This window comes from Chrysochloris asiatica, unplaced genomic scaffold (genome assembly GCF_000296735.1).
Source record: "Chrysochloris asiatica unplaced genomic scaffold, ChrAsi1.0 scaffold00076, whole genome shotgun sequence".
NCBI classification, from domain to species: domain Eukaryota; kingdom Metazoa; phylum Chordata; class Mammalia; order Afrosoricida; family Chrysochloridae; genus Chrysochloris; species Chrysochloris asiatica.
In genome coordinates, this window is record NW_006408594.1 from 5415855 (window position 1) to 5434310 (window position 18456).

The 18456-nt window shown below is 49.9% G+C and overlaps 1 protein-coding gene across 1 annotated transcript in view; it reads left to right on the forward strand.

The window, feature by feature from the left end:
• The first annotated feature begins 5737 nt into the window (after positions 1–5737).
• Positions 5738–18456, forward strand: part of PVALB (parvalbumin) — an 18497-nt gene continuing 5778 nt past the window's right edge. Inside the window, exons 1-3 of the mRNA XM_006865222.1 lie at positions 5738–5822; positions 7459–7591; positions 8784–8893. Of these exons, the coding sequence (XP_006865284.1) occupies positions 5762–5822; positions 7459–7591; positions 8784–8893 (304 nt within the window). The 5' untranslated portion in view covers positions 5738–5761. The remainder of the gene's footprint in view (positions 5823–7458; positions 7592–8783; positions 8894–18456) is intronic.

Here is an 18456-nt window from a genome sequence, read left to right on the forward strand (position 1 = left end):
TCGGTATAAACCCCCGACTCGGATCGAATCCTTCACTCGATACCGCCCTCAGCCATATGAGGTGGTCACGGAACCGCGGATCAGGACTCCACACTCGCTTCGTGCCCAAGGCACGTCTCATTCACACACACACAACCTCCGGAATGTCCCAACCACCAAAGGAAGTACTTTTCGCCCCCGCGGTTTTCCTTACCTTTGGTCCGTGCACGAAGTTACCTGTTTGCCACGTGGTGCTCAAGTAGGCCTTTTTCCCACTTTGCCAAGGGTCCGGATTGATTCGCTTCCTTGGGAGACTTCAGCAGTTCTCACCGGAGGGCTGCTGTAACTGGACAGCAGGACGCGTCTCCCTCAGAGGAGAAGGCTAAAGCTGCTTCCAAAAGGGAATGGGAAATCCCAGACAGGCCCCCAAATTGTTAGAAATGAATCTCAATGTCGCATAAAAGACATTCGGTGAGACTAAATTACCTTGGCAAAGTAAAATTTACTCCTGCAAGAGGGTGCCTGTGCATAGCTGTTCATACATGAACAGGCCAGCGAGCACACTGAGTGGGCAGTCCACTCGGGGTTTTAATCCCTGACGCGAGTCTCAACGCTGTGTCTCACCCTATTGGCTAGGGTTTTGACCGCACAATCTATTCCCTTACTCAGTTGGCTAGTTCAAATTTTTAAGGGGCACATTTCTACTTTAGGAAAAGAAGAGAGGGATCAGTCTTTGCTCCAGGAAGTAGTTTAAGGAAAAAGAAAGTTATCATAAATTCCTTACTCCAGGAAGTGCTTTAAAGAAAAAGAAAGTGACCATAAATTCTTTACTCACTTCAGGAAGTAACCAAAGAAAAAGAGAAAGATCATAAAGTCTTTACTTCAGAAAATAAAAAAATTACCCGAATATAATAAACAGGATTATAATTTTTTTCCCACACCCTCACCCCTAGTTCCCCTGCCCTTGAGATCAAGAAAATGTGCATAAAACACTGGACACAGGTGTTGTTGTTGTGAAGTGCCATCGAGTCGCACAGTAGGCACTCCCTAAATGCACCCCCACAATACGGTTCAGACCATGTGGAGCTGCTTAGCTGAGGTCCGTGGAGAAGACATACTGGGACCGAGAGGAAGCATCCTGGACTCTGAAAATTCATTCTTGGGGAGCCCTATTCCTAGTGCCTACATTATCAAGTAGATTGGTTTGAACTGAAAGGTCAATCCTATACAGCATCACTATGAGTCCGAACTGACTCAACAGCACTTAACAACAAAAACATAGGGTTTCCAAAGAGAAGCTGGTAGGTTTGAACTGTCGCATTGATCTTGTGGTTAGCAGTCCAGTGCTTATCTTACAGCGCCGTACCAGGACTCCAATGGTGGTGGTGGTCATGTGCCATGGAGTCAGTTCCGACTCATAGTAACCCTGTACAGGGTTTCCAAGGCTTTATGAGAGCAGAAAGCCTCATCTTTCTCCCGTGGAACGGCTAGTAGTTTTGAACTGCCGACCTTGAGGTTTGCAGCCAGATTCGTAACCACTACGATCTTTGAACTTAAGCAAGTGGCATAGCTTTTCTCAGCCTTGTTCTTTCATCAGTAAAATGGATCTGGCAATTCAGTGTGGCGCTGTTGGATAAGCACTGGACTGAAAGGTCGGTCAGAACTACAAGGCCAGCAGTTCTAACTCACCAGCCACTCCTCAGAAACTCTATACAGGGTTGCTATGAGTTGGAACGAACGCAACAGCACTAAACAACAACAGAGGGACTATATGGACAAAGGTATGATGCCGAATGTCCAGTGCCCAGCACAGTGCTCAGCAAACACATGTGGTTATTTTCCCAGACCACAGCCAACAATCTTCTTCAAAGGCTCTGCAACTTTCTCGATTCTCTAAGTTCAACCATTCTTCTGCTACAACTCCTTGGCCTCCCTGGTAACTACCAGCCCTGACAGCTCTCTGAAATTCAGACCTTCTGGGCATCTGCAGTGCACCCCATAGGCATTCTAGACTCAACTGAAGTCCCTGGCTCCTCCATTACTCACTATGTAATTTGGGACAAGTCATCTTGGCCTTGGTTCCTCCACCTGTCAGATGAGTAGCTTACAGTAGACACTGTCCCAACCATAACACCCGAGGATTCTCAACTCCAATGAATCATCAACCCATTCAGGCCTCATCTTCTCCCAAGACCTACCAACTCCAAACTGAACTGCCATTTTCCAATGAATGCATGCTTGAAAATGTAGGCTTAACCTGGATTTGCCCAAGCTGGACTTGTCCCCCATGTCTGGGAAATCTTCCTTTAGGGATACTCCTCTGTCTTTATTTTAATCACTATCGTACTCCACTACACATCTGGGCTATTGCTCTAGCCTACCCCATCGAGTTTCCTCCTCTGTTCTTTTCATCCATGGAGCCAATGGGCAATAGAACACCTTTCTCCTAGCAGCCTTTGCATGAATGTTGACCCTCGTCACATCACCATTAAGAACTGAAATCGAATGTTGACAACATCCTCATCTCGGAGATATTTTTGAGGTGAGTGGGGTGGAAACGGGGAGAACTTTCCATGTTGTTCATGCTAAATATTTGTTAAATTCATTCATCCATTCATGCCTTCACAAATGCAACCAATGTACTGCCATCTCCAATCTAAGACAGAAGGCAGACATCATGCTGATCTCAGGAAAGCTAAGGTCCATTGCTCCACAAAAACATATGTGCAGAGAACATTGTGCATATAGTTTCAGGGGTTCATAGTCCTGCAAGCCCATTACTGATGGGGAGACTGAGACAGAGAGCAGACGAGACTTGTCAGAGAACACACTGAGGACACCTTCCTGCTAGATACAAGGTCACCTTATGGAAGTGCCGAGGTCACTGCCAGCTCCACCACTTTCCAGGTCCAAACTATGAGCAGAAAGTCACAAAACTTCTTGTGCCTTGGTGCCCTCTGTTACACAGAGCAACCATGTCTGTGCAACAATGTTGTGGGGAAAGATCACATAGGTTTAGGAACTTCACCCCATCCTGTGCATGGAAGACAATTTGGGGTCTAACCCGTCAGGCATTTTTTCTTCCTTTCCCTGCAGGCGATTGAAGGAAGGAAACCTTGCTACCTTCTGAGGTGGTCACGGAAGACTTCATGGAGGAGGTGAGACCTGCCTGGGACTGTTTTGGATGCTAAAGGGAGTCAGGGGCCAAGGGTTATTAATAGGCCTGGCTCCATGGGCCCAGGGAGGGTAAATGTGATACAGACATCCAGCACCACCACTGTTGAGCAGTACCTGACACCGGAAGGGGAGGGGGTAAGGGGGGGCTGGGGGGAGCGCCACCTCCCAAAATAGTCAGGGCAGAAGCCTATATAGGTGGCCGTCCTACTAGCAGCCTCACTTCTTGACAGGGCTGCCACCAGACCAGTCTTTGAGTGCAGTTCTGGCCCTCCCCCCTCCCCCCACCCAGGTGAGTGAGCTGAAGGGGGCTGCAGGGACACAGCAGGGAAGAGGGAGTGGGGTGGGGCTGCTGAGAGCTAGGAGTATGGACTTCTGGGTTCTTTCTCCATCCGGCCTCCTGGGGTGACCTGGGCCAATCCCTGCTCTGTCCTAGCCTCAGGCTCCTCACCTGTAGGAGAAAGGTGGAGCCAGACATTGCAGCCCCTGATGATGCTATCAGAGGGATCCCCAAGTGAGGAGATAAGAGGCTATATAGAAACTGGACAGGCTGATGGCCAACGAATGCCATGGACAGAGCTAAAAGGAAATTGGCTGATACTCTCTAATCAGGGGATGAGGACCAGAGAGGGTGTCCAGGAGGCCCCCACACAGGGAGAGATGTGGAAAGGAGGGAAGAATGCTGTTTCCGCTTAAGGATCCTACTGCCTAAGGGGTCAGTTTTTGGGGATGCTAGGTGGGGCTGAGTGTGGGGCTTGATAGGGTGGGTCCCCGGTCCTGGGGAGAGGCACAGTGGTCATCAAAGAACTCAAGGTGGCAGATACTGGGGGCTCCTTGCTAGGTCACTGCCTCTCTGCATGTCCCTAGGTCACTCATAAATTCTCTCCAGCCTCAGTTTCCCACCAGGATAGCTGGGGAAACTGATTATCCAGTTAGGCTCCTAGGTCAGTTGAGTCTGGAAGTGAATATGATTGCAGAGAAGCCCTGAAGGTCGGAGTTAGTAGTTCAGCTGGGGGCAGGGACAGATGGAAGGATGGCAGCAGAGACCACAGTAGTAGCTGAGGGGTCCAGGGAGAAGGCCGAGCCAGGGGATACCAGGTCTGGAGCCAAGTGGACAGTTGTGACATGAAGCGCTGACTCACAGGCAGGGGGCATCTGGTGCCAGCTGCTTCCTTAGGCTTCCAGGAAGAGCAGGGGTCCAGGGCCCAAACAGTGGGGAAGGGAGTAGGGAGATGGTGTTGACAGAAAATACAAGGGAACCAGAGCCACTGGCGGCTGGGCAGCCCTCCCCACCACCACCACCATCACCACCAAGGGCCACCCCAGTCCCAGACACAACCCTTCCCCACCTAGGATCCCTTAGATCAGAATCTCAGAGTCCCACTAGAAGAAACCACCACCACCATCCCTTACTACCACTGAGGAGACTGAAGCCCAAAGAGGAGGCCCTAGACCAAGGTCATCCAGGAGTTAGCATGGCCCCAGATCTGGAACCTAAGCTTCCTAACCCCAGTTCTCCACATGCCTACTGGCAGCTGGCAACCAGTGGCAGTCTGGATCCAGGAGAGACCGTGGGAAAGGATGCAACTGGCCTCTGGCTGCATCCAGTTTGTGAGTGTCACATTTCCCAGAGCTGAAGCTGGGAGCACAACACTGGCTGAAGGCTGTCTAGAAAGTGTGCCCCTAAAGTGCTGTACCTGCCCCATGCATAGCTGGGGCCCCTGCTCTCCTAGTGCAGGAATGTGCATAAAGGTTCCAAATAGCCTCCCCTACTCTCTCCTGCCTCCAAAAAATGTTTGTAGGGAAGGAGAATCTGGACCAAGGACTCCAGGAACAAGGAGAAACAGAAAAGGCATTGTCAGTGGGGTTCTGAGAAGGGCTCTTTGAAAAGTCAGGCTAGCAAAACAAAAACAAAACAAGATGCAGGCTTCAGAATGCTCACCCCTGGCCAGATGTGGGATGAAGGTACAAACACCACCCCCTGACCCAACCTCCACCCCACCCCACCCCACCCCTGCCCTCCTGTCCCTGTCACGCCCTCGTTGGGTCCTAAGATCAGGTTTCGAACCTTAGCACTCAGATTTTGCAGCAAAGATCTGCATCCAGAACCGACAGACGCTGAGGCTGAGGTAGGGGCGAAGAGAGTGAGGGAGCAGAGCCCAGGGGCCATAGGGGTGGAGGCCTGGCTCCCACAGTCTTAGAGGAACACAGCCGGACACCCTCTGCGCTGCGTCAAGTCCACTCTTTCTGCGTGCCCTTGACGGCTAACGAGCCCCCGGCAGGTCCCGCTGGTATCGTGGGCTCTCCCTGAATCCCAGAGGCCGCCCCTCTCCCTCCTGCCCTGGTTGAGGCCCCTGGGATTCCATGGACCCTGGCGAGGCGCGGCGGGAGCGGAGGGCGCCCGCCTGCGACCCGCGCGGCTCGGCAGCGCGGCTGCACTGAACCACCCTGGCTGCGCGCAGCGTCCCGAGCCCCCTGGCACCGTGCCAGGCCGGGCGGACGTGCGCCCGGCGCTCAGCACTGCAGCGCTGGTCATATGAGCAGAAATGATGAGAAAAGCACTTTTTAATCTTTTCGCACTTGCTCTGCCCGCTCAAACAGTTGCAGGATGTCGATTACAGAATTGCTCAGCGCTGAGGACATCAAGAAGGCAGTGGGGGCCTTTACCGGTGAGCAGCGCGCTCCCCCTCGCATCCCCTCTCCTAATCCACCTCTCTCGCCCCTGTGCCCCGTGAGCCTAGTGCAGGCTGGTGCTCCTAGCGCTTTTCTACCCACGCCTCCTTTGGGACGCCTGGGACAGGGGTCTTCGGGATTTTCCAAACTCGGTCCTTGTAGAACTTGGCACAGGCAGCAGGTCGGGAGGCCGGGGACCTTCCCGCGGGACAAAAACTTGCCTGCGTTGAGGTCCGATAGCCACGCGCGCTGGGAGGACTTAAGGGTCCAGGACCAAGGGCAAGACCAGGGTCAGAGGTCTCTGTGCACGCTTGGGACTTCACCTATAAGACACGTGGAGGGTCCGCACGCTCGCACCTTGTCATCCCTGTCCGGGACCCGGGTTCTGGACAGGACTCTTTACACCCAGCGGTTGCGGTTGCTTGCTGCAACCTCTGTTTGTCCGAGCCCCCTTCCCAGAGAGCAAAGCCCCCACCTCCAGCGGACCCGGGAGCGAGGTGACCTTCACGGAGCGGGTGCTCTGTTCTGCCCAACCTTGGGCTGAGCATCCTCAAGGCTTCCTACTTCCCGCCCAGGCAGGCGGGCTGCGGTAGGAAGGGAAGTGTGCAGCCTGGGAAGTGTGCTGTCTCCGAATTCCTGGGACTTCAGAGCCAGACTGCCCCCTCCCCTGTTATCAGATTGGCAAATTGAGGCTTGAAGAGGGTAAGGGTGTTGTCCAAGGTCACCAATTTGACCGAAGGTGATTAGAACTGGGGTCTCCACCTTGTCTCCAGGACTTGGTCCCCCACTGAGTGTCAGAGGGGAAGAGAGCTGCTTCCCTTCCCTGGAGCCCTGGTAGGAAATGACTCACAGGACAGCACCCACCCCAGCCCTCCTCACTGACCTGGTCTCACTTCTACCTTTTCCTGGGTGTTCTAAGAGGAACTTAAGACAGAATTGGGGGGGCAGTTCCAATTTCTGCTTGGGGCCCCCTCCCTTGAAACCGAGAAGTTCTGGAGAGCATCTCCCAGTGTGGGTGGTGGACCAGAGTACCTTGCCACCTCAGAGGAGAAACAGCTAGGACCCTCAGGAGTCTCCCAACCCCACCCCACTCCCCCCAGGAATGGGTTTTATCAGCGAAGCCAAGGCTTCTGGGTCGTCCTCTGGGTCATGACCTTGACAGGAAAATGTGTCCCCTCTGTGCTAAGTTTCCTGTCAACACCAACTGTGGCCAAGAAAAAGGGTGGTCTCTCCGTACCACACACACACATACACCACCCTTGGGCACCCCCTACCCACTCCTAGCAGCCACTGTTCCTTCAGAGAAACAAGGTTCCCCATAGAACTTAGTCTCGCTTGGGTTCTTCCATGAGCTGCTTCTAAAAGAAGCCCCACTTGGTATCTACCATCAACACAGGGGGCAGTGGACAGGAGTGGGTAGGTCTGGGACCAGCAAGATCTGAGTTCGAGCCCACCTCTTCCCCCACCAGCTATGTGACCTTGAGTCCAATCCTCGCTTGGTTCCTCAGCCCTCAGCTCATTCTCTCATCCCCATCCCCCCAGGCTGGCAGGTGGTAACCCTGAGATAACACCATCATCCCCTCCTCCATTCTCTAACCTTTCCCTGTCATTTTCACCTTCATCTCCCTACAGCTGCCGAGTCCTTTGACCACAAAAAGTTCTTCCAAATGGTCGGCCTGAAGAAAAAATCTGCAGATGATGTAAAGAAGGTCTTCCACATCCTGGATAAAGACAAGAGTGGCTTCATTGAGGAGGATGAGCTGGGGTAAACTGAGGCCCCGGGCTGGGGGTGGGGGGGAACAGTACCCAGCCTAAGGTCAGGGAGAGGGGTGGGGTCTGAGACTCTTGCTTCCAAGTTTCCATCAGCCTTGCCCCTGCTGCCCTTCTGTCTGCACCCTTCATAGAAAATGACAGTGTCTGATTGTGTGACCATGACCACAGAACTGAGAGCCAGGCAGCCTGGGAAGAAACGCTCCCAGAGCTATTGCTTCCGGCAAAATAAAACCCTCAGCAGAAAATGCAACTAACTAGGTTAAATTATAGCCACTTAATATTGCTAATGGAATACTGCTACTTAATAATTTAATACAAATGAAAAGTCAGTTTTTCTTGTTGCCTAACACCATGAGTAAGGCAGAGGATGCCGGTTTTAGTATGTCATTGATTTTCGTTGTCTAAAGATACTGTCACCATTCTACAGACCTCCACTCCTATACTAGAGCAGCCCAGGCTAGTTCAAGGAGAATCAGGAGTGCAGAGCAAACTTTGGGGGGCATAGGGGGCCTTTGGCGTAAGCAAAGGAGGAGAAGGTAATGGCAAGGAAAAAAGCAAACTGTATCTTCCAAGAAAACATCCATCATAAACTCCTTCCATCATCCTGACCCATATCTGCCTGCCCAGCTGTATCTGATGTCACCCTCCAGCCAAAGCTCCCTGGGAGTTTGTCATAAGGAGGAGGGAGAGGGTGTGGAAATCTGTACTTTCCCCTAAACCTTGTGGAAACCTCACCTGTGCTCTAGGAAACCTCCCCAGATCCTTCCCTTCCCCAGGGTGGGATGGATACATCCTCTTGACACCCTTCTCTGTGCCCTATCATTGTATCCTTCACACTGAAGCTTTTCTCTCTAGTACTCAACCTTCACATCCGTTTTTCATGTGGTTTCCTAACATATCTCCGTGTTCCCAGTATCCATGATGGGTCTGGGCAAAGAGAAGGAACTTAATTGGTGTCTAGTAAATCAAGAAATGCAGGCACTTATTTGTGGGGTCTACCTAGGTGAGGACAGCCTGCCTGCCCTTCCTGTGTTCTTACCCACGAAGGCACAGAACAGACCAGGCAACCCAGCATGTCCCAGCTGCATGCATCCCTGCACAGATGCCAACCCACCAGCCATCCAGTACTCCTGCGAAGTACCCTAGCCTGACTCCCTGCCCACTCTCTCCCTGTCCTTCCCCAGATCCATCCTAAAGGGCTTCTCCTCAGATGCCAGAGACCTCTCTGCTAAAGAAACCAAGACACTGCTGGCCGCTGGAGACAAGGATGGAGATGGGAAAATTGGGGCCGAAGGTGGGTCACTATGACAGTGTGGATCGTGAGATAGTGAGATTCTGAAAGCATGAAACTATGCTGGTTACAGGGATGAGGAAGGAGGAGTTTCATCACACCCCAAGAACAGAGTGGGGAGGAAAGGACAATTCTTTAGATCTGAGAGCTTGGTCACATGAGCCAGGTATATTTTACTAAATTTAAACAACCCAAAAGGAATGGATTCTCTATTCCCTACTAGGTAGAGAACCCAGGAGCATTTGAGATTTTTCTGGAACTTTGCCTGCCACTTTTGTCTGGGTTCATGCTTCATGACCTTGGGCATTTCTGAGACTCAGTTTCTCATCTGTAACCAGAGGAGACCGTCTTAGATTCCAGGGATGGAAATTCCTGACCTCCTATCTTCCCCAGCATCTTGTGTCCAGTAACCTCGAGGCTAAGAAACTTGTATGGTTTCATTAGCCTTACCCTTCCAGAGCCAGAAGAAGGAACCAGCCAGGAGTTGGCTGGGAATTAGGAAAAGGAATATCTGGCCTTGTCTTTCTTAACACACACAAGTAAGGAACTGGCAAGCCACCCACCACCCACTCCTGTACTCAGATCTAACTAATATTAAACTCTAGAATCAGTGCTTCCGCATTCTGGGAACATGTTTCCATTTTGCAGGTGTGCAAACTGAAGTCCAAAAGGTTTAGCTGAGTTTAAAGTCATAGTGGGGAAGCAGGGATTTAGAACCATGTCCAGTTAACTCCAACCCAGTCCTCTTTCCACTGTGCTAGGCCGTATTCACTCCGGTATTGGTAGCCTGAGCTATCCTGGTTCAAATCCTAGCTATGCCACTTTCTACTTGTGTGACCTTAGGCTACTCTGGATGTCAGTTTCCACATCAATGACTTGAAGGAGTTGACCATTCATGTCTCATAATGTTGCCATGAGAATTAGATGTGTTAACATGTAAAGTGTCTGGCAGGTTTGTCGTTGTTAAGTGCTGTCGAGTTACTTCTGACTCATAGCGACCCTGTATAGGGTTTCCAAGGAGCAGGAGATGAGTTTGAACCACCAACCTCATGGTTAGTAGTCCAGTGTTGACCCTACACTGCCATACGAGGACTTCAATAGTGAAATATATATATATATATACATGTTTTTTTTTTTAAATAGGGACTGGGTTGATTTATCTTTTATTCCCATTATCTAGTCAATATCTAACATACTTAATTAACGTCTGTTGCCTGAATGTAAACCCAGACCCCTGTGCCCTGCTTCCCTCTTTGTCCCCATTAGCTGTGACCTTGGTCACATCACCTGTCCATACCTAGGTTCTCTTGCCAGCCAACACAGGGTGCACAATTTTATCCTAAAACTGGTTTGGGTTTGTTGTGAACATAAAGTAACTGTAGACACAAGATTGCATGGGGAAAGGTACAAAGATTCTGCACATGGGAATTTGGCTTATTAAAGTTTTATGCCAGGAACCAGAATGGAATATCTCTAGCAAGGTCAGATGCAGCAAATCCCCTGGCCTTCGAAGCCAGCTGTCCTTCTTGGGGCTGGGAAAGAGGAGGGTGTTTTTAAAGGAGCCGAGCAGAGAGTGTCAGGGAGACGGTGATGGGTGATTCCAGTGAACAGTAAGTCCTCCCACACACCCCACCCTCACTGAATCATCAGTCAGCTCCACCACAAACCCTGGTCCCCACACTGGCCCCAACCCAGACCTCTGGCCTGCCTCTCCAGTTTTCACTTGCAACCAATATGTCACAGCTCAGAAGCCCTGGGCAAGGTCTTCATAGTGGACTGCTTACCGATAACCTAAGTGATGAAGAAAAACCAGGCCAGGCTCTGGCCTGGTTCCTGCCTGCCTCTCTGCCCCCCTCCCTGCTGTACTCAGATCTTAAAAAGCTAAAGTCCTCCAACTCCGTATGGGGGGAGGGGAGAAGAAAAGATGAATCAGGTGCCACCACTGCCTGACTTGACAACCTTGAACCTCAGTTTCCTCCTGTGCAAATTGGGCATGCTAATAGCTACCTAATTGAGATTGTGTGAGGACTCCATGCCCTAACGCATGTGCATGCTGAGTACAATGCCTGGCACATAGCAAGAACTGGATAAATGGCAGCTGTCGTATTTGTTAATCTATCGGCATCTTGCCTAAGTTCTATGTGTATTTTCAAAAATGAAGTCGTACCAAGAAGAGGGAGAGGTACAGGCAGAGTTCTGTGTGGAGGGAGAGACAGTGTGGAGTGGAGCAGAGTGGGGAGGTCCAAGCAAGGTGCTGGAATCAGCAAAGGCATGAAGACTGCAAAGCTTAGGGTATATTTCAAAAAGAACAAGAAAATTAACTTGCCGGGAGCAGGAGGGAAAAAAAAAAGTATTGCCTGAGTATGGAGTATGTGCCCAGTCTCATGCTGGGCTCTGTAAAAATATCACCTCATGTGACCTTGGGATGACAGTGACTGTAGGTGCAGACACAGAAAGGGCTGTTCAGGAGGACCAAGGTCACACTGCCAGCAAGCACCAGAGCCAGGAATCAAACCCAGAAATGTCCGTGCACACGGTTCAGACTCTTCCAACCCGGACTGCCTCCCCCTGGAGCTTTGAGGTCAGGGCAGAGCCAATGGGTAGGAGGATGAAATGGACAAAGGGCAGATTTGCCTGGGACAGTCTCAGTCCCAAGTAACACCTCCCCGCCTCCCTGCCTCCCACCCCAAACTCCGTTTTCTGGAGGAAGATGGAAAAGGCTGACATGCTGGAGGTGAGGGAGATCCCTTCTGAGTCTTGAAGAGGTTCCGTTTCAGGTGCTCTGCTCCTTCTGACTACAAATGGTCCCAGACCTGCCGCTTAACAGGAAGATGCCTTCCACTCCCAGCGTGAGTGTGGGCAAATCAGAAAACCTCTCCGACCTTCAGTCACTGGGGTTCCTGTCACAGCAGATAAACCTCTCCACGGAGGATCAGCTTGGCACTTCGGCTTTGCAGCATGACCTTGAATAGCATCCAGCTGCACGGAGCCCTCCCTGTGCTCTTGTCACCTCTGTAACTAGTCTTTAAGGTGGCTACTTCTAGAGATGAAGACACTGAGGCTCAGAAAGTCTACAGGTGTGCCTGAAACCCCACAGCTAGGTCATGATCAAGATCTAAGTTCAAGTCCGTCCAGCTCCAAAACACATGCCCTGTACGGCCTCCATCCTTCATTCGTTCAGGGGGTATGGACATCTCCCGTAAGATTCTCTCACGGATGAACTTATTGCTTGCTTCTCTTGCCCCCTCTAGGGTGTTAGAGAGAGCCACAGAACTTTTTCTTGGCCATTTGAATAGTGCCTGGCACATAGTAAAGGCACAAGTTTACTTATTGAATGAATGAATATATGAGGAGGCTTTCATTAGCTTCTCGTTCCATTTTTCCACGAACTTTTTTGAAGGCCCCTTGTATACAGGGATGAGGAAGTATGGCCCAGGCCTGCTGGGGGAGGTGGTTTGCAGACCAAGGCTGGAGATCTGTCTGGGCTGGGGAAGCCCAGGATCAGGTACTACCTCTGTCCCCAATTCTGCTTGTCCTTTAGAAGGTGAGTGATATTTATCAGGTTCTTTAAGATGCCAGGTTGAAGGGGAAGAGGGGAGAGACAAAGGTCTAATAATAAATAACTCTTTGCATTCCTGTCTCTGGGGCAACTTCTTCCAGGAAGCACAAAGATGTTTATAGATGCAGTGGTGGATCGATTGTGGGAGACCACCCTAAACGCAGAGCTGGCAAAGGGGCTTTAAGAGAGAAAAGGAGAGAGAAGTTAGAAAGGGTGGGAGGCACTAGAACCCCAGTTAAAACTGCCAAATGCAGATATCTGCAGCAAGTAAGACTCACTACATGACAGGTACCAGGGGACAAACTGGAGCAGGCACCAGAGAGACCTGGAGGGCAGAGGACAGCATTGGTGGCCAGCCCACAGCCACATATTGATTCCTTCCCTCTGGGTGGGCCCCTGCTTTTACATTGCTAAGAATGTCTCAGGTGAAGGTTAAGGTTGGGGTGAAATACTCTGAGGACCACTGCTTACCACACTTCTAGATAGTAAGTGTCATCACTAGTTCCATTTAACAGATGAGGAAGCAGGCACAGAGAGGTTAAACAATATGCCCAAGTCACTCAGCTGCCAAATGGCAGATCTAAGATTGAGGCACTGTGGTTTCTAGCTCCAGGTTTCTAGTCCCTCTGCTTCCCACTCTCACGTGGGTTCTTCAAAGGTGATGCCTGGTTGCAGGAATCACAGATACCGTTCATCCAGCACTTCCTGTGTCTGGTACCGAGATGTCGCTCTCTACAGCTCATTCAATTTTCACACGATTCTTCAAAGGAGATTCATGGCCCTCACTGTACACACGAGGAAACTGAGGCCCAGAGAAGTGGAACAACTTGTCCAAGATGACACAGCTTTTGTGTGTTTGAGCCCCACTTTGAACCTGGACACCATTTCTAGAACTGGGGCCCTTCATACTTACTTGGGCTAGAAACGTACAACCTACATACACACCATACACATACACAATTCTAGTGTGTTTCCTTGGAGCTCAATTGACTGTGGGCCTAGTTTCCTGGGCATCAAACCTGTCCTCATTCAAGAGCCTGTGTTTGCATTTTGCTTGCTTTGGTGTGCTGAAAAATTTCCTGCCAAAATGATTGCTTGACCCTTGCTAGCTCCCCTCAAGTGCCTGAAGGCATTTGCCTTTTCTGCTTCCTTTTGGCAAAATCTGTTCTCTGTTATCCTTATCTAGTTTATTTAGCATGGGAGATAGGATGATCCAGTAAGCCCTGGGGCTATGGCAGCTCAACTGAGGTCAGACAAAAATACTAAATCAGATGTCACGTCTCTGGACTCATGGCAACCCCATGTGTGTCAGAGTAGAATCGGGCTTCATAGAGTTTCAATGGCTGATTTGGGGGCAGTAGATCACCAGACCTTGCTTTGGAGGTACCTCTGGGTGGACATTGGGTTAGTGACCAAGTAAATTAACTATTTACACTGCCCAGAAACTCCAAGACAGAAAACAGAACTCACCAACTGCATGTAGAATCCTGGTGTGATGCTGTAGGATAAGCACTGGACTGCAAGGTCATTTGAACTGTAAGGTTGGCAGTTCAAACTCAGAAACCTTATACAGGGTTGATACGAGTTGGAACCAACTCAACAGCACTTAACAACTGCATGTGTACCAGCTGTCTGTGCGTAAGCCTTTTCCTCTATATGTACATTTCCTCATCTGTCAAATGGGGATAAAAAATTAAGTGAGATTGTTTAGATAGGATAGAGCAATACTTTTTGTTTTCCCCTTATTTTATATATTTATCGTTACATAAGGACTTCTGGTGTGGTACTATAGGATCAGTACTAAACTGCATATCACAAGGTCAGCAGTTCAAACCTACCAGATGCTCCTCGGAAACCCTATACAGGGTTGCTAAGAGTCGGAACCTACGCAATCACACTTAACAGCAACAATTGTTGTATATATTTTGTTGTTGTTGTTGTTGCTGTTAAGTGCCACTGAGTCCGTTCTGACTCATAGAGATGCTGTACAGGGTTTCCAAGGAACAACTGTTGGGTTTGAATTGCTGACCTTGGGGCTCATGGTCCAGTGCTGATCCTGCAAAGCCATTCCAGTTTTGTTGTTAGCCATCTCAAAATCCTCTGGAATTTGTAGAATCCAAATTCTCAAATGAAATGAAACTGAGTCTAAGATAGGAGACAAGTGAGAAGGAAGCAAAGAGAATCTGACCTGCCTCCTTGTAATTCCAGTCCTCTAGCCCAAAGGCTATCTAATTTCCAAGGAAGCACAGTGTGGGCATCAGGACCAACTGGCCTGAGCCCCAAGGTGGGCAGAGCTTGGTCCACATCTTGTTTTGCCCTCACATTATCCAATGGATCTGGCAAGTAGAGGCATGACCCTCCACTGGAAAGATATGGAACCTGATGCCCAGAGGATGTTAAGTGATCAAGTCATGTTGTTTTGTGCCGTGAAGTCAGTTCCAACTCATAGTGATCCTGTACAGGGTTTCCAAGGCTGTAAATCTTTACGCGAACAGAAAGCCTCATCTTTCTCCTGCAGAACAGCTGGTAGTTTCAAACTGCTGACTGTGAGATTAGCAGCCCAATTCGTAGCCAGTACGCTGCCAGAGTCATATAGCAATTCCTTAACAGAAATGGAACCTGGAACTCCAGACTCGGTCACTGTCTTAAAGTGGGCTGTGTGGGGACATCAAGCTAAAATGGTTCCTGTGCTCAGCAAGCTGTGTGTTTTTATTCCCGGGTGGACCGAGCCGAACTCCTGCCTTCTGCTGCACAAAGGGAGAAGAGGCGGTTCTCCTTATATAACTGCCCTCCGTAAGAAGAGCAGGAAAAAACCAGTCCCCTTCCATCCCTCTCCTCCCTGGGTGATGCAAGCGGTTAACATACTCGGCTGCTGGCAGAAAGACTAAAAGTTTGAGGTGCTTTAGGAGAAAGGGCTGGTAATCTACTTTCAAAACTGAGCCATTGAAAGACCTAGGAAGCACAGTTCTGCTCTGACGCACATGGGATTGGAGTCGACTCCACAGTAACTGGTCCCAGTTGCTGTATCTGCGGATCGTAGCATGAGTTAAGAGTGCTTGGTATCAGTTGCTGTCGAGTTGATTCTGACCCACCACCACCCCATGTGTGTGCAGAGTAGCACGGCGCCCCATAGGGCTGTCGACAGATCGCCAGATGTGTCTTCCAAGGTGCCTCTGGGTGGGTTTGAACTGCCAACCTTTTAGCCGTTAGTCAAGTACTTGCACCACCCAAGGACTCCTGGGCTACTCAACTCCAGCCTTGGAGAAAGAGACCCACCAGTCACGAGCCAACCTGAGTTAGGATCCTCCTTACTCAGTGACTGTCAGCTTTGGCTTTGCCATAAGTAAAATGGGGATCAGAAAATGGCAAGGATGAGATGGACCATGCAGGACCATGCCTGGCATGGAGCCGGCCCCCAGAACTGGGACACTGCCTCCTTGTGGCAGTCTTGAGTGACCCCAAATGACTCAGTCTCCTGTTCTCTAGAATGAGAACGTGATCCCTGTTTGCAGTACCAATTTTAAGAAACCAAGCTCGGGAGCTGTTTACAGGCAAGGTGATAAACCACGAGGCGGGTCCCTTCATCCCACTCTTTACACCAGAGAGGAGGGGAGGCCTTCCAGCCGCTGACTCAAAGTCCAGGCTCAGTTTCACTTGGAACTATCAGCCCGTGCTGTGCTCATCTGTCAATACCGTCTAAATTTGTCCCATCCTCACAGTGGCCCGGATAGCGCAGACCTAATTAGGCTAATTTCAGTTTCCTAAGGGAGAGAGGTCAGTGTCCTCACTGTCCCTGAGTCTCTATCTGCTGTGTGCCCCAGCCACCACGCATGCGGACCTGCCTGATCTCTTTTTGATTGGACCCAGAGGGCCTGTCAAGAGACTTAAGACCGAAAAGGTAGCGCTGTATGTGTGTGTCTCATCGAAGGAAGAACTTTCAGCATCCTCTTTCACACCTCAGCAGTAAGATTTTATTTCAGTGAGCTTCCAGTGTCTGCCAAGCACTATCCTAAGCACTATTATTGTCTGTGTCCCTCGCTAAAACCCTCAGCATCCCCATTTCACAGATAAGGAAACTGAGGGCCAGAGACTGAGGTTCCATGGATGGGAAGGCTGAAGGTGGGATTCTAGTCCAAATTGTTCTAATAAGAAAACAAAACTAAACTCACTGGTACTGAGTTGATTTCAACTCACAGAGACTCTACAAAGGATTTCCAAGACTGTAATTCTTTACAGGGCCAGACAGCCTCTTCTTTCTCCTTCGACGCAGCTGGTAGGTTTGAACTACAGCCCAGCACCTAACCTACAGCTACACCAGGGGTCGTTGGATTGTTCTGATAGTACTGGAAATGTGTATGGGAGCAGCTGGTTGTTATTTAGGCTTCCTGTATCCTCTGTCTGTTGATGTCCTCCTTGTCCTGATTAGTTTCATAGTTTGTGGTTGTTAATTGCAAAACTCTAGTCTGTGTCTGTTTCACTGGAACAATCCAAGGGAGATGGACCTAGCATTTGTTGATCACCTACAATGTGCCAGGTTCTGAGATATTTCCATTGTATTTTTTCAACTGGTCTTCCCAATAGTCATGCAAGTAGGCATTATTATACCCACTTTATAGATGAGAAAACTGAAGCACAACCCTCCGGGAAATAATGAAACATGGCAGATCTAGCTCCAGAGTTACTGAAAGTGGTAGTCAGGGGACAGGGAGAAGGCAGGAAGTGGTGGGACCAATGGAGACAATAGCAGGGACGACAGTGATGATGACAGAGTTTCTAGTACCATGTACAGAGTCCCTGCTCTGTCACAGACAACAGCCTTCCAGCTGACAGGCTGCACTTGAACGTGGATTGATTGAATGAACAGTCTTGATGACAGCAGCAGCCATTTGTTGGATGTTTGCTGTATGTTGAGCTCTGTGACCAAGGGTTTTAATGCTGGTTTCTCAGCACAACCCAGGGAGGCAGGTACCCTCGTGAGCTCCATTTCAAAGATGAGGAGACAGGCACTGTGAGGTAACACATCCAGTGAAAGCCACAAAAGTTTCTAGAAACAAGGGGAACTGGAAGTTGAGCCCTAGATGGTTGACCCTACATTATGTGAGAGCTAGAAGCATTTGTCCCAACGCAGATAAGGAAGGAATCCGCAATCTGGAAGGGTGAAAGAATCTTGTCTAGGTTCACAAGTCGATGGTGGAACTGAAACAAGCACCCCATTCAGGATCTTCCTGCGGCCAGTTTTCCTAGACTTTTCAGGGTCTTTGTTTGTTCATGGGGTTTTCTTTAAGGGGAGACCTTCTGATTGGAGGCTGTTGGTAAGCTGGCTGGTTCTGAAGTGTTTTGCCCAGAGGGGGATGCAAATGACACAGAGAGGTGACTCCTGCCCTCAATTTGTCTACTGAGCGCCCTGGTCAAGGTTCTGAAACAATAAAATTAGAATCCTGTGTTTTCTGCAAAAAGCCAGACATCCGGCCATGGTGAATGAACTCTTAGCTGCTTCAGAAGTGACCCCCAGATGAGCAGGGCTCTGACTGGCCGGCTCTGGAAAATCGGGCAGGAACCAAATACCTCCCATAGCTCCACTCTGAAATATCTGACCTCCACCACTAAAGATGCCTTCGGCTGCACCCAGGCCCATCTGCTGTAAAGGTGGTTCAGGAGTCCTTTACTCATGGTAGCACAAACGGTTAAGCACTCCACTACTAACTAGAAGGTTGGCAGTTCAAATCCAACCAGAAGAAAGGTCTGATGATCTACTTCAGAAAGGTCACAACCATTAAAATTTTTGTGGAGCACAGTTCTGTGATACATGTGGGGTCACCAGGAGTCAGCAACTGAGTACAGGGTGCTGATGAGCAGTCTGAGAGTCAGTCATTTCCAGGAAGTGGGGACAGGTCAGTGCAGGCTGAAAATCAGCAAAGACCAGTATCCCCTGTTGAACATCTCTGCAAGGACAGGCCTTGGGGGCAGGATTCGGGCCTCTTTCATCCATGTGGTGGTGGTGGTGGTG